The following is a 13,005-nucleotide window of genomic DNA, read 5'->3' on the forward strand; positions in this document are numbered from 1 at the left end:
GTTCCCATTTCCATGTCCACAAATACAGTTTTATTGGCACCCAACCGCACATGTTCCCTTACATTTTGTCCCTTGTGCTTTTGTGCGGGGCCCATAGACTGGGTGGTCATGACCAAGACCTTGTGTGTCTCCCGAAGCCGGAACACTGTTCCGCTCTTGACAGAAAAATCCTGCCAACCCCGTCATATCTTTATAAAGCAGATGTGGCAAAATGTTAACAATTGAAATGGATGTTCATTATACTGTCCTTTCCATTTTTCTCTAAGTTGTAATTTGCCAGTTTAAAAGCTGAGGGGAGATAAAAGTGGATGGCACATTGTGTCTTTTTTTTTGTAGGGCTTCCAACTTCCCGTTGGATCAGCTGTTCTTGCCTGTTGCTGGTCCTGAGCATCAGGGCTCTGAGGCAGTCATTTCTCTGTCCGTGGTTTCTTCTCCCACGCATGACCCGGGGGCCCCTGCTGCACTCCTAACTGTGGCTCAAAGTGGGGTGCCGCATCACCCACTGGTGGATTGCGGTACCAGTCAGTTTAAGACTCCCTTCTCAGGGGCGCCTGAGGGGCTCAGTCGGTTAAACGTCTGACTTGTGATTTTGGCGCAGGTCATGATTTCAGGGTTGTGAGATTGAGTCCTACTTTGGGCCCCACTGGGCACAGCGGGGCCTGCTTAAGAGTCTTTCTCTTCCCCCCTTACCCCCTCAAAAAGAAAAAACTGGCTTCTCACATCTGCATCAAGGCCAGACTCGTTTTTTTCCCTTATGATAAGCTGCTAATTAGAGTTCTTTTGCCTGAAAGTCCCTCCATGGTCCTGCCCCCAGGAAAATAGTGGGTCGGGACTTTGTCCAACATGGGACTTTTATTTTTACCACTCCTATTTTTTTTGGGTAAAAAAACAGCTTTATTGAGATTTAACGTATAGACCATAAAACTCACCTACTTCAAGTATACAGTTCTGTGGTTTCTAGTATGTTCCCAGAGTTGTGCAGCCACCCTCACAATCCTTTTAGAGTATTTCATCACTCCCGGGGAGCAACCCTGCGCCCACTAGCACTCCCTCCGGCAAGTTCCTGGCGACCACACATCTACTTTCTACCTCTGCAGATCTGCCTATTTTGGGCGTTTCCTTTGAATTGAAGCATATAACATGTGAGGTTTTGTGAGCAGCTGCTCCCAGTTAGTGCCATGTTTTCAAGCCTCATCTGCGTCATGAGGAAGGGACGTCTCTGTCCCACCGTGTCATGCCTTTGTTATTGCCACCTGATGTCCCATCGCATGCATGTCACATTTCCTCTGTCTGTTCATCAGGGGACCACTTGTGGGTGTTGGCCTTTTTCAGCTATAGTTGGTTTTTAATATTATTATTTACAATAAGCTCCATTTTTAGAGTAGTGACAGAAAAATTGAGTACAGAGTACAGATGATGTCTTAGAAATCCTCCTGGCCTACCCCTGTACACAGTTGTCCATACTACTGGCATCCTAAATGAGTGTGGCCCATTTGTTGAGTTGAGGAACCCGTATTGATAGAGTAGTATTAGCCAAACTCCGTATTTCAGTCCAGCTTCTTGAGCTTTTAGGTGATGTCACTTTTCTGTTCCAGGATCCTATCCGGGATGCTGCCTGATATGTAGTTGTCCCGTCCCTTTGGGCTCCTATCTGGGGTAGTGTCTCTGACTTGTTTTCGGTGACCTGGGCAGTTTTGAGGAGTACTTGTCAGGAGGATTCTCTCTACGAGAATTTATCCCATAGTCTTCTCATGCCTACACTGGGTTTATGGGTTTGAGGAATGAAATCCTCAGAGCTAAAATACAGTTTTCATCACATCAGACCACTCTCCTCATGATATGTGATTGTTAGTGTTGACCTTGGCCACCTGGCTGAGGTAGTGTCTGTCAGGTTCCGCCAGTGAAAAGTCACCCCCACCCCCCGTTTCCTGCTGTACCGTTTGAAAAGAAGTTGCTGTGTTCAGCCCAGAGTTAGGCAGGAAAGCTATGCTCCCCACCCTTTTATTTTTTTAGTTAACATGTTACCTTCTGTGGCTTTTCTGGGGGTTTTTACCGCTGGTGACCTGGGGAATAACATAACAAGTGAAAGAAAGAATAAAAAACCCTACGTCCCTCACGGATTCTCAGCTGCTGAATGAGGCTGGCCTTGGCACCCAGTTATCGTGAGAAGCAGCTGCCCCCAGTTCCTCTGTTCCTGGCATCCGTTATGTGCGCATCAGAAGATGTAAGACCCCTGGTACAAGATTAGAAAGTTGGGTTTTTCCTTTCCCTTTTTCACCCCATACACGTTCTGTTGGAAAACTGGAAGGCAGTGGCGAGAACACTGGAAAGCCATTAGGTGAGAGAAGTAGGAGAAGCACAGGGAGCCTCCAGTAGGACAGGCAGATTTCACAGTGGCTCCATTGCTCCCCAGTTTCACTCTCTGTTTCCATCTTACAGAAGTACAAACATCCATACCAGTCGGTTTGTATCTTATTTTCTAGCAACTGTCAGAAATCCAGAAGTCCAACATGCAGATCAAGTCCAACATAGGCACGTTAAGGGATGCCCATGAATTTAAAGAAGAACGTCCTCAGTATCCCCAAGATTTCCAAAATGTGATGCAGTTTCTTGACAGCCAGGTATGTAGCCGCGGGTAGTCACTGCCGGAGGGCCTGATTTTAATTAGTGAAGCAGTGTACAGCAGGCCTTACCTACAGAAAAGGGATTTGTCTGTCAGTGGCCATGAAGCTGACTCTTTTCTTCTTGTCTCCGGATACCTAATAACGGGAGTTCATTAGATGCTTGTTGATTGACTAATCGATGTAGATCTAGAACTGTTGGCAAAATTGTTGCCTTTTTTGCTAATATGGTAGCACCCTGAATTGTTTGGGATTACCTTAAGAGTTTATTTTTCATATTTCAGATGTAGGTCTCACTTTCAAAAGGCACAGAAAGACACGCTGAAGCACCAACTTAATTTTTAGAGCTTAAATATAAGGCTACTTTGGTGTACTGGTGGTCTTTTTCATTTATCAAAGTTAATTATAGTGGCCCTCCATAACCAGCTTGGCAATTTTGGTCGTACTAGTTTAGGGGAACATTGTTTTTTACCAGGAAGTAAACAGAGATCCAAGTTTAGGAATTCAGGATTTTGCTAAAAAACAAAACAAGACAAAAAAAAAACCCAAACAAACAAAAACCAGTAACATTTTTAAAAGAGGAAGTGTGTTTTTGAAATACAGACTACTGCTCCTGTTGCATACTTTGCCGCCCATGTCTTGCCTCCCTCCCCGCAGTCCACCTTCCATCCTGCAGCCAGGCTGACCGCGTCACTGTCCCGTCTTATCCTTCCAAGTCTGGAATCCTTAACCGGTCGTCAGAGTCCCTGAGGATCTGGACCCTGCGCCATCCCCCACCATTCTTGGCTTTACCTGAAGGTCCCCGCTGCACCAGACATGAGAGCTCATGGCTCCCCAAACACGGCTTTCTGGGTTTTGCTTTGGCCCTTGTGGCTTTCTCTGTCATGCCCTTCTTGGAGTTTCAGGACCTCTGGCTGACTCCTTCAGCTGGGGGACACCTCTTCCAGAGTGTTCTCTCGGACTCTGGGTGATTGCCTGTCTGTAGTCCCCCAGGCGGGACCTGCTCACATACCCATTGCGGGGGGGGAACTCTCCACTGTTAAGTTGGCTTTTCTCCGGCTCAGGGCAGAGCACGTCCCCTAGTCCTCCCCTCGCGGGCCACGGCAGTGACGTCCCTGGGACATGGTAATAGACCAGGAATCATGTCCCCTACTGAGCTGTTGATAGTTGCTCCCCACCAGCTGGTCTCAGGAATTGAAGGACCCAGTTATGAAATCCCAAGATCCTGCCTACATTTCTCGTTTCCTTCCTGTGAGCTCTGGTGTCAGATCAGAACTGCAGGCCTCAGAAACCTCGGTCTTGTCTCTTAGCTCCTCAAACTGGCACACGAGCGCGTATTCTTGAAAGTAATTTTTTCGGAGCACAGCCATGCCCACTGTGTATTACCTATGGATGTTCTCCTACTGCTAGTAGTAAAGATCGAGTTATGTGACTCCCCAGAGCCTAAAGTTGTCCTAATAGCCCCTTAGCAGAAAATGTTTGCAGACCCTTGCCATAGAGTTTAAGATGAAAACCAAGTGCAAATGTGTTTAAACATTTTTGAGTCTTTGTAGTTTAAAAAAAAAAAAAAAAAGATGCCTCTACAATGTCTCCAGGGAGGTAACTGGGTTCCATAGGACCCACCAAAAACTTGCATTTCAAGTGGATTTTACTGCTGCGGCTGCACGTGAATGCCTCTGGTTTTCCTGTGTTGTAGGAAAGCAAGTGGACCGCGCGAGTTCAAGCTCTTCATCAAGAACACAAGAAAGAGAAGGGTCGGGTAAGATTGAGAAGGCAATGGTCTGTCAGTGGGTCATTTTTGAAAAGAATATATATTATTTCTCTACCACAAAGGTAGTCTTTGTCTGCTTCATAGACTTTGTGGAGAAATGTGTAGCAAAATTTAAATTTTATAATTTAATTATAAAATATTTAATAATTCGGGGTGTCTGGGTGGCTCGGTCGGTTAAGCATCTGCCTCCGGCTTCCATCATGATCTCAGGGTCCTGGGATCAAGCCCCGCATGGGGGGGTTGGGGGAAGTCTGCCTCTCCCCCTGCTCGTTCTCTCTCTCTCTCTCAAATAAATATATCTTTTAAAAAATAAAATTACTTAAGGGACGCCTGGGTGGCTCAGTTGGTTGGACGACTGCCTTCGGCTCAGGTCATGATCCCGGAGTCCCGGGATCGAGTCCCGCATCGGGCTTCCATCTCCACAGGGAGTCTGCTTCTCTCTCTGACCTTCTCCTCGCTCATGCTCTCTCTCACTGTCTGTCTCTCAAATAAATAAATAAAATATTTTTAAAAATAAATAAATAAAAAATAAAAATAAAAAATAAAATTACTTAAAATTCAATAATCCCTGGCACGACTTTGTTATAATTTTTTTCAGTCTGTGTTCTATGCCGTAAATATTGTGTTTCTGTAATATGGAAACCCATACGCATAGTATTACAAATCTGGAATCATGCCTTATAACTTTACATGCTTTTTGCTTAATATATCACAAACATTCTCCTGTTTTAAAATAGTCATCAAAATCGTGATTTTTTTTTTTTAAGATTTTATTTATTTATTTAACAGAGAGAGATCAAAGGTAAAATCGTGATGTTTTAATGGCTGGAGAAGGCTCTTAAGGATGTTTCGTAAGTTATTTAGTGATTCCTTCCTTGTTGAACACATCGTTTCTGACTTTTCCATCTTTTAGGGTAGCCATCTTGATACTTTTTAAGCAAAGCAGGGATTGTGCATGGTAAAATCATTTTAATGAAAACAGTTTGATGATAACACTGCTTTTCAGCCTAGAGTAACATAGATCTAAATGGGGAAGTGTTCACGCTGGTGCAGAAAACCTAAAGTACTTTCATTTGAGATTTTAGGATAGGAAAACTTCTGTTTCTTTTTTCACTCTGTATGTATTTTGTAGCCCTTTGTGTCCCCTGTGTCTTAGCCTGTTTGGCTGCTATGACATAATACGGTAGACCAGGTCGCTGACAAAGAACAGGCATGTATTTCTCATAGTCTGGGGCTCTAGGGATGGAGCAGAGAGTTCGTGTGGTGATGTAAGGTGTGTGTGGGTGTAGGGCCCCTGTTCATTTCTCTAGCCTAAACCACCCTCAGCTGCGGAGGGGCTAGCCAGCTTTGGACCTGGTATCTCCGGGCTTCCTGAGTTTAACAGGTCTCAGATGTCATCTTTGTCCAGTGTCATCTTGGTCGGGGCGATCGGTGCCCGCCGTGAGCCCCATCTGCCCGTCAGTGCCCGGCTCCCAGCCGTCAGCAGGGCCTTCCGTGTGTGTCGCATCCGTGTGCTTCTGCCCACTTCCTTTCCGTTGCTCTTCCCTTCCACCGAGCCCCTGCCCTTTCTAAAAGGCCCCCGCAACTGGTATCCCAGTTCCAACCTACCCCTTTCCCAGTTTGCTCTCCGGAGAGCAGAAGAGTCCCTCTGGCAGCCGGCCATCCCGATCCTCTCTCCGGACCTAACTCTTTCTGCCTACAAGAGCCTTCTGGGGGCTCCTGGGTGGCTCAGTTGGTTGAACGACTGCCTTTAGCTCAGGTCATGATCCTGGAGTCCCGGGATCGAGTCCCACATCGGGCTCCCAGCTCCATGGGGAGTCTGCTTCTCCCTCTGACCTCGCTCATGTTCTCTCTCACTGTCTCTCTCTCAAATAAATAAATAAATAATCTTAAAAAAAAAAAAAAAAAGAGCCTTCTGGTCACTTCGAGAACATGCTGACCTTTTTCTTTTTCCACCAGGGGTTTTGCTGCTGGGCTTTCCTTCCATCTGCTCTCCACGCGCCTGGCTCCTTCCCTCTGTATGGCTGCTCTGTGGGTGTCGCACATTCCCAGCAGCTGGTTATCTCACAGTATCCATGTCACCCGGGTGCCTGTCTGGGTCCTGTGCTCGGGGTCTCACAGCTGCATTCGGGGTGTCCGACTGGCTGTGTTCTCATCCAGGTCTCAGGGTCAAACCAAGCCTGGGCAGGTTATAGGCAACATGTGGCTCCTTCAGGCTCACCGTAGGATCAGGACCCTTAGCTCCACAGCTCAGTACCTGGCTGTTGACTTCGTGACGGCCAGCAGGGGAGTGGCTGGCCTGAATGAGACCTGCCTACATAGGACGATCTTTCTTTTCCTGAACTCAGAGTCAGCGGACAAGGGACTTCGATTCCATCTGTCAAGTCCCTTGCGCACGCTTGCCGTATTGTGCTGTTGGAGCACATCTTTGATCCCAGCCAGCCCATGTCTTGGTCTGCGCACGCTGGTGGCTTTAAACAACGGACATTTCTTTCTCACCGCTCTGGAGGCCGGGAAGTGGCGCGGTCAAGGTGCTGGGCAGTTCACCTCCTGGTGAGATCCCTGTGGCCGATGGCTGTCCTCTGTGTCTTCAGGGGCAGGGAGAAAAGGAAAGCCTGCCCCCTGGTTTCTTCTAAGAGCACTAATCCCATCATGAGGACCCTACCCTAATTCATCCAAACCTAATCACCCCCCAAAGGCCCCGCCTCCTAAAACCACCATGTAGGGGATTAGGGCTTCAAGCTATGAATTTGGTGGAGAGCGGCGTGAACACTCAGTTCGTTAACTCCGCCAAGGGAAAGGGATTATACAGGGCATGTGCTCTGGGGGTGCAGACTTGAGGGCCGTGTAGAATTCTCTCTGCCACAGCCCCTTCTGCCCTTGGCTTCCAGGTCACCCGACGCCATGGAAGTAGGTAGCCACCTCCCTCACGGGTCCCACCACATGGTCTCATGTGGTTCTTTGATGATGTAGTCACTTGTTTACTGTGTGTGTCTCCAGCCGGATCCCTAGCCCCGTGCAGAAGGGGCTCCGTGTATTTTGTTCTCTGTTGTATTTTGGGTACGACTAAACTACCCAACATATGATTGGCGTTCATTAAATATTTGCGGAATCCACACGGAGGGTGGCTAGTCGGCCCGCAAGGGCAGCGTTCAACCTTGCTTTTCTGGGTGGAGAAATGCTGCGTGTAGGGTCTGGTCTGGAAGAGCCAGGTTCAAAGAGTCGTCTGTGGGGATAACTGCAGGTTTGAACCTCCTAAACTCGGGGTCCTGCTTGTCAGCCTCGTCGCGTTGCTCCTCTGTCACGCACTGAGCCAGCTCGCAAGGGGAACGAACAGGCAGTGACAACTCAGCCGTTGCTTTTCTGGGGAAACGTGGCGTCCCCTGGAGAGGTTCTAAGGTGGTAGTTCCCAACCTGGGACAGGCTTCAGAACGACCAGTGGCTCTTTGCCAGAACACACACCCCAGTTTCACTGCCCAGGATCCTGATTCAGTCTCAGGTGGGGCGTGTGTATTACGGGGGGGTGGGGGCACTAGATCCCCCGATGATTTCCACGGTTTGAACCACTGTCCTTATCGTCTGACGTTCTACCCTAATCCTTCAAGGCGTCTTCTAGCATTGGTACTTAGGGACAGAATTCGGGCTTCCAGATGAATAGGGCTTGGTGTTCAGTTCTGGCTCCTTTAAAGCCTCGGGTGTCCCAGACCGGCGTGGGAACCGTCGGTTCAGTGGCCCTCTGGCAGGAACAGAACGCAAGTGGCCGATCTGCACGGTTGGCTACCACAAGTCCTGATGGAAGGACCGCCTGGTGGCTGGTTGGAGGAGGGGGGAGAGGCCTTCCCTGGTTCTGAGTGAGGCGCCCCCTCCCCCTTGCTCTGGGGGTGTGGGGGTTTCGCGCTGCCGCTAGGCTACGCTGCTCCATTGTCTACTGGTTTTGTTCGCTCTGAAGCTGCTTTCTTCTTCCTTAATTTCTCTTAAATCCGAACAGAGGGGAGAATTCAATCAGGTTTGGTAATCTCTGCCTGAGACCTAACTATTAATTATTCCACATGATTGCTGCCTACTGGTCCTACAATGCACATATTGTGTTTCTCTGTTTAAGGGAAGTTGCGATTGCCAACTTTTTATTGCTTTACCTAGGTTCCTGGCAATCTTTTTTTTTTTTTTTTTTTTTAATAATATTGGTAGGAGTTCAAAGGGAGTCACAGATAAATGATGGGATGCCCTTTTGACCTGACAGAAGACTCCAGGGAGGCTGGGAGGCTGTCGGGTGCTCACGTAACAGAGGGAGAGGGCAGAGTCCTGTGCTCCAGCAGAGAGAAAGAGCAGGGACTTGAAAGGACAGGAGGTCACAAGAAATGGGCTCGAGGGCCACAAACTCTCGGAAATAATTTCTGGCTATCCTGTGCTTAGACTATCACATTCCTCTTTCTGCAAACTCCTTTCTGTGATTTCTGTCAATTCTTGAGTCCAGTACCAAAAGGTTGCTCTCTCCCTTAGTGTTTTCTGTGTCCCTTTCCTCTGGAGGGTCTAGACTGACTTGTCAGTCCTAAACCTCCACCCTAAGCCCTGGACATTTTCACAGGCTTTTCCTTCTGTTTTCTAGCTCAGTGTTTTTTCAAACTGCTTTAGGGCCCTCTTCCCATGGTCTGTAAAAATGTAGAGAGGGTTCTTAACAGTGTTCTCCTGGGGGAGATTCTTGACATCTTCTAGGTTATGAAAGGTTCTTTTTATTTTAATTTTAAATTTTTTTTAAGATTTTATTCATTTATTTGAGAGAGAGAGAGCGAGCGAGCGCACCAGCCCAGAGAGGCATGCAGAGGGAGAGGGAGAGGCAGACTCCCCACTGACCAGGGAGCCCGATATGGGACTGGAGCCCGATGTGGGACTGGAGCCCGATGTGGGACTGGAGCCCGATGTGGGACTCGATCCCAGGACCCTGGGATCACACCCCGAGTCGAAGGCATACTGAGCTACCCAGGAGCCCCTTTGACGACTTATTTCTTAAGGTCTGGGGGGCTTCTTGGTTGTTTGAAAGTCCTGTTTACTAAGATGTTCCATGCCTTAGTCACTAAATTTGAGAGCAGTAATTTTTGAAGCCGGACTGGAAAGTTCCAGTCTGGGCTCCTCCCCTCCAGCCGTCTGAGTTCGGACCATCTGCTTTACGCTGTCTGGACCCAAGTCCCCCCTTCTGTACTGTGGAGTCAGAACGTGCATCCGTAAGGTTGTGGTGTGGACACAACAGGATGAAGTGCTTGATGAGGGTTTGTTGGGAAGAACCGAGCAGGTCGGGCGGGGCTGCCTCGCCCGCGCTCTCTACTCTGCCCACTGAGGCACCTCACCACCTGCCCTGCTCGGTCCGCACGTCACCTCCACTTCCAGGCTCTTCCAGGCTGGGACTGTGCTTAGCTCCAGTGACCCGGGTTTTCCCCCTCTGTGTAAGTGACTCCTGAAATTGTTCTAAGAATCTTTGCCTAAATCACTGAAAACAAATCGTTCTTGAATTTTTTTTCCTACGTGCAGTCTAGGATCTTTTCCGACACGAAGTCTCTGAGGACGGATCTGTCTATGCATCTGGATCTTTCTGTTCTCTGCACCCCTCCCCATCCCTTCTCCCTTCTTCCACCTTCTTTTTCTCAGCAAGGATTTATTGAGGTTGTGCTTAGTCACTGGACTTACAAGTAAGGAAGGTGGGCTCTCTGCGCACCTGAGGGGCAGGATGGTGTGGGGTTATGGCCCCTCAGTGGGAGCGCCCCGATGCTGGATCAGTGCTCATCCTGGCGGTGTGTCCTGTGCTGTGCTCGAGTGCACGCAGTCGTTCACCTTCTCAGTGCTGTGTCTTGGGTCACGAGCTCCCCGGGAGCACAAGTGAAGCCCTTGTAAAGCTGAGGCTTTGGTACACGGTTACCAAAGATGTATGCGGTCACTTGAAGTGCACAGATAATCTGAGGCCAGCAAAGAACACGGGGTGTGTGTGTACAGATGGCGGGATGGAGACATTGCGCATGCGGTTTGCAGATGCCTTCATTGTTTTTTTTTTTTTTTTTCAAGCTCTTGTCACATATAGAGAAACTTCGGACCTCCATGATAGACGATCTCAATGCAAGTAATGTTTTCTACAAGAAAAGGATAGAAGAGCTAGGGCAGAGACTCCAGGAACAGAACGAACTGATTATCACACAGAGACAACAGGTATTTTTGGCTCCATATTGGCACTGTTTTTCTTCAAGCAGTGCAATTTATCAAAGAACATTCTGTTTTATTTTAGAGCATTTGTAAGTTGGATAAGGTAAAGGAGGTAGAATATTTTCTTCCCTGTGGTTGTTTGGAAAAGTAAATCCAATAAGATAATTTTTTCAAGGTATTTTTTTTTTAACTGTGAAGAGCAAAAATTTGTTCAGTTAGAATTTAGAATAAACTTGAAGGTAGAGAAAAATTTCTTTTTGAGATTACTTTGAGAAGCAGCCCAATCCAAAGGCTACTTTTATACAGTTTTTGCCTTTGTATCTTTAAAATCCATCTGTCCTCTGTCTTTGGAGGACTTCCTGAAAAGGTTGATTTACTTAAATACAGTATCTGCCCGAAATCGGTATGTCCCCATCTGGTTTCAAACTTGTATCACTAAAAAACAAAAACAAACAAAAAAACCAAAACAGTTTTTCTTTGCAGATTAAAGAGTTTACCAGTAAACCATTAAACAGCGTCAGTGAGCCCAAAGGTAAGTGGACCAGGATCCCAGTGTTGGAGGTAAGGTAGCCTCCCTCAGTAGAATGTGGGGCCCCTGGGGGCACCAACATGGCATTCCAGTGGTGATTTTAATTTGAGAGATCTGTCACCTTGATCCAGAGAGTTGAATTTTTAAATACATTGACTGTTACTGAATGGTCTCACCTAGGTTTTATCAGAATATTGTTAGGCACAGAATCCATGCTTAGTAACCGTACCTCTGGACTGATGAGTGATGGCGGGGGAGTGACTGCTAAAAGCACCAGGTCTGGAGACACACGGGGCTCAGTGAAGCCCTGTGAGTGCTTGCCTCCGTTTCCTCAGCTGTGGAGTTGGAGCACTCAGAGTAACCATATTACAGGCTTTGTATGAGGATGAAATGGGGGAACATGTATAAAAGGCTCATTTGAGCACTCGCGGGGATGCGCCATTGTGAACGACCCTGGCCTCAGTTACTCCAAAGTACTGTAGGGGCTGGTTGTTGGCTTGTCAGCTGAGGCACTCGGGGGATAAAAGTTTGTTCTAAGCATAGAGGGGGCACATCCAGTCTACTGTCTGTGGGGGCAATGGCCACCCGTCTCCTCTCCCTCAGGAGCGAGTCTAGAAGGGAGGCTGCACCCGGAAGTGCATGCAGGGTCTCCCAGTAATGCCCACAGCTCGCCTTTGCCTGGACCCCTCTCAAATAACCCCCTTTCAGAGCAGGAGCCAAGACTCCTGCTCATCTCAGGTCATTAAAGGATCCTTGTCTACTTGAGGGGGCACTGACAGGGGCTTGGTAATGGCTGTGTGAGCTGGATCTCCTCCTTGTCTCTAGGGGGCCCCTGAGGGAGTTCAACGACCCACATACTCGGGTCCTTGTTTTGAGATAAAGGTTTGGGAAGGGCTGAGGTTCCCTGTAACTTCTCTTCGAAATTTTGAGTTCAGGTAGTGAGCAAAAGCTGTGTAATTACTCAGCATAATACTTGAGTGATAATAATTTTAGGAAAAAGTTTTATAAGGATTTATGTTAAACATCTTTACTCAGTTGGGTGAGTCACCATATGTTGGTAAATTTTGCTTGTTTTTTTTCTGGGGGGAAAAGATTAGGATAAGTGCTGACAAAATATAACCCATAGCTTTTGATTTGGGTCATTAACTTTTTTTTTTTTTTTTTTTTTTTTTTTAAATTTCAGGGAATCCTGTAATCTGGCAAACTTTCGAATCGAAGCCAACTGCCCCAGCTGTACCTAGTAAGTTTCTATAAAAGGCTCAGGATTCTAAAGATACTTTTGAAGTGCTAACCCAATAGACAACTTATTATTTTTAGAGCCTTGCCTTCAAAAACCAGTGTGTTTGGAGATTACATGATGATCTATTTTGATTCCAGACTTTGACCTAGATCTAAAAACCCAACACTGTAAATATCCTTGTGGTTTTGTGGGGATTTTGGTTAGCCGTACTTATTATGTCTCAGTTCACCTAATCAAGGGACAACTATAAATTCTTTGGCATTGCTTCAGTTTGTACTGGGTTTCCCAAGGCGTGGCGCTGTGTGACAACGTGACCTTGTGGTGGCCGCCACATTTCAGCATCACTGAGACTCGGGGTTGCAGGCTTTGACCCAATGTTCTGTCAGCCGCTCACCTGAGGTGGACTCAGCACGTCTGTCTCTTGGAGCTGTTAAGATTTGGCTGTAATCCACAAGGACATCATCTGGACAGTGTCGAAATGGAAAGGTTTTTTCCCTAATAATAGTTAAATAGTTGAGATATTTTTATTATTTTATTATTCCATTCAGGAAAGTGGAAGGGTGGAGGAAACTAGGGAGCAGACGGTCCTGGGCAGGAGAGGACATGTGTGTGGATGGGCATCTGAGGTACCGGGGGAGGGTCCAGGTTGAGGCTGGGC

At 47.4% G+C, this 13,005-nt stretch overlaps 1 protein-coding gene across 6 annotated transcripts in view; it reads left to right on the plus strand.

Moving 5' to 3' along the window:
- The window catches only part of DZIP1 (DAZ interacting zinc finger protein 1), a 55,341-nt gene that overhangs the window by 17,399 nt on the left and 24,937 nt on the right, over window positions 1-13,005 (plus strand). For all 6 annotated transcript variants that reach the window (XM_004746138.3, XM_004746135.3, XM_004746140.3 and 3 more), the window contains 5 exons: window positions 2,484-2,621; window positions 4,318-4,380; window positions 10,444-10,584; window positions 11,062-11,110; window positions 12,291-12,347. In XM_004746138.3, the coding sequence (XP_004746195.1) occupies window positions 2,484-2,621; window positions 4,318-4,380; window positions 10,444-10,584; window positions 11,062-11,110; window positions 12,291-12,347 (448 nt within the window). The remainder of the gene's footprint in view (window positions 1-2,483; window positions 2,622-4,317; window positions 4,381-10,443; window positions 10,585-11,061; window positions 11,111-12,290; window positions 12,348-13,005) is intronic.

Source organism: Mustela putorius, unplaced genomic scaffold (genome assembly GCF_011764305.1).
Source record: "Mustela putorius furo isolate JIRA1106 unplaced genomic scaffold, ASM1176430v1.1 tig00003974_pilon_pilon_pilon, whole genome shotgun sequence".
Classification (NCBI taxonomy): Eukaryota; Metazoa; Chordata; class Mammalia; order Carnivora; family Mustelidae; genus Mustela; species Mustela putorius.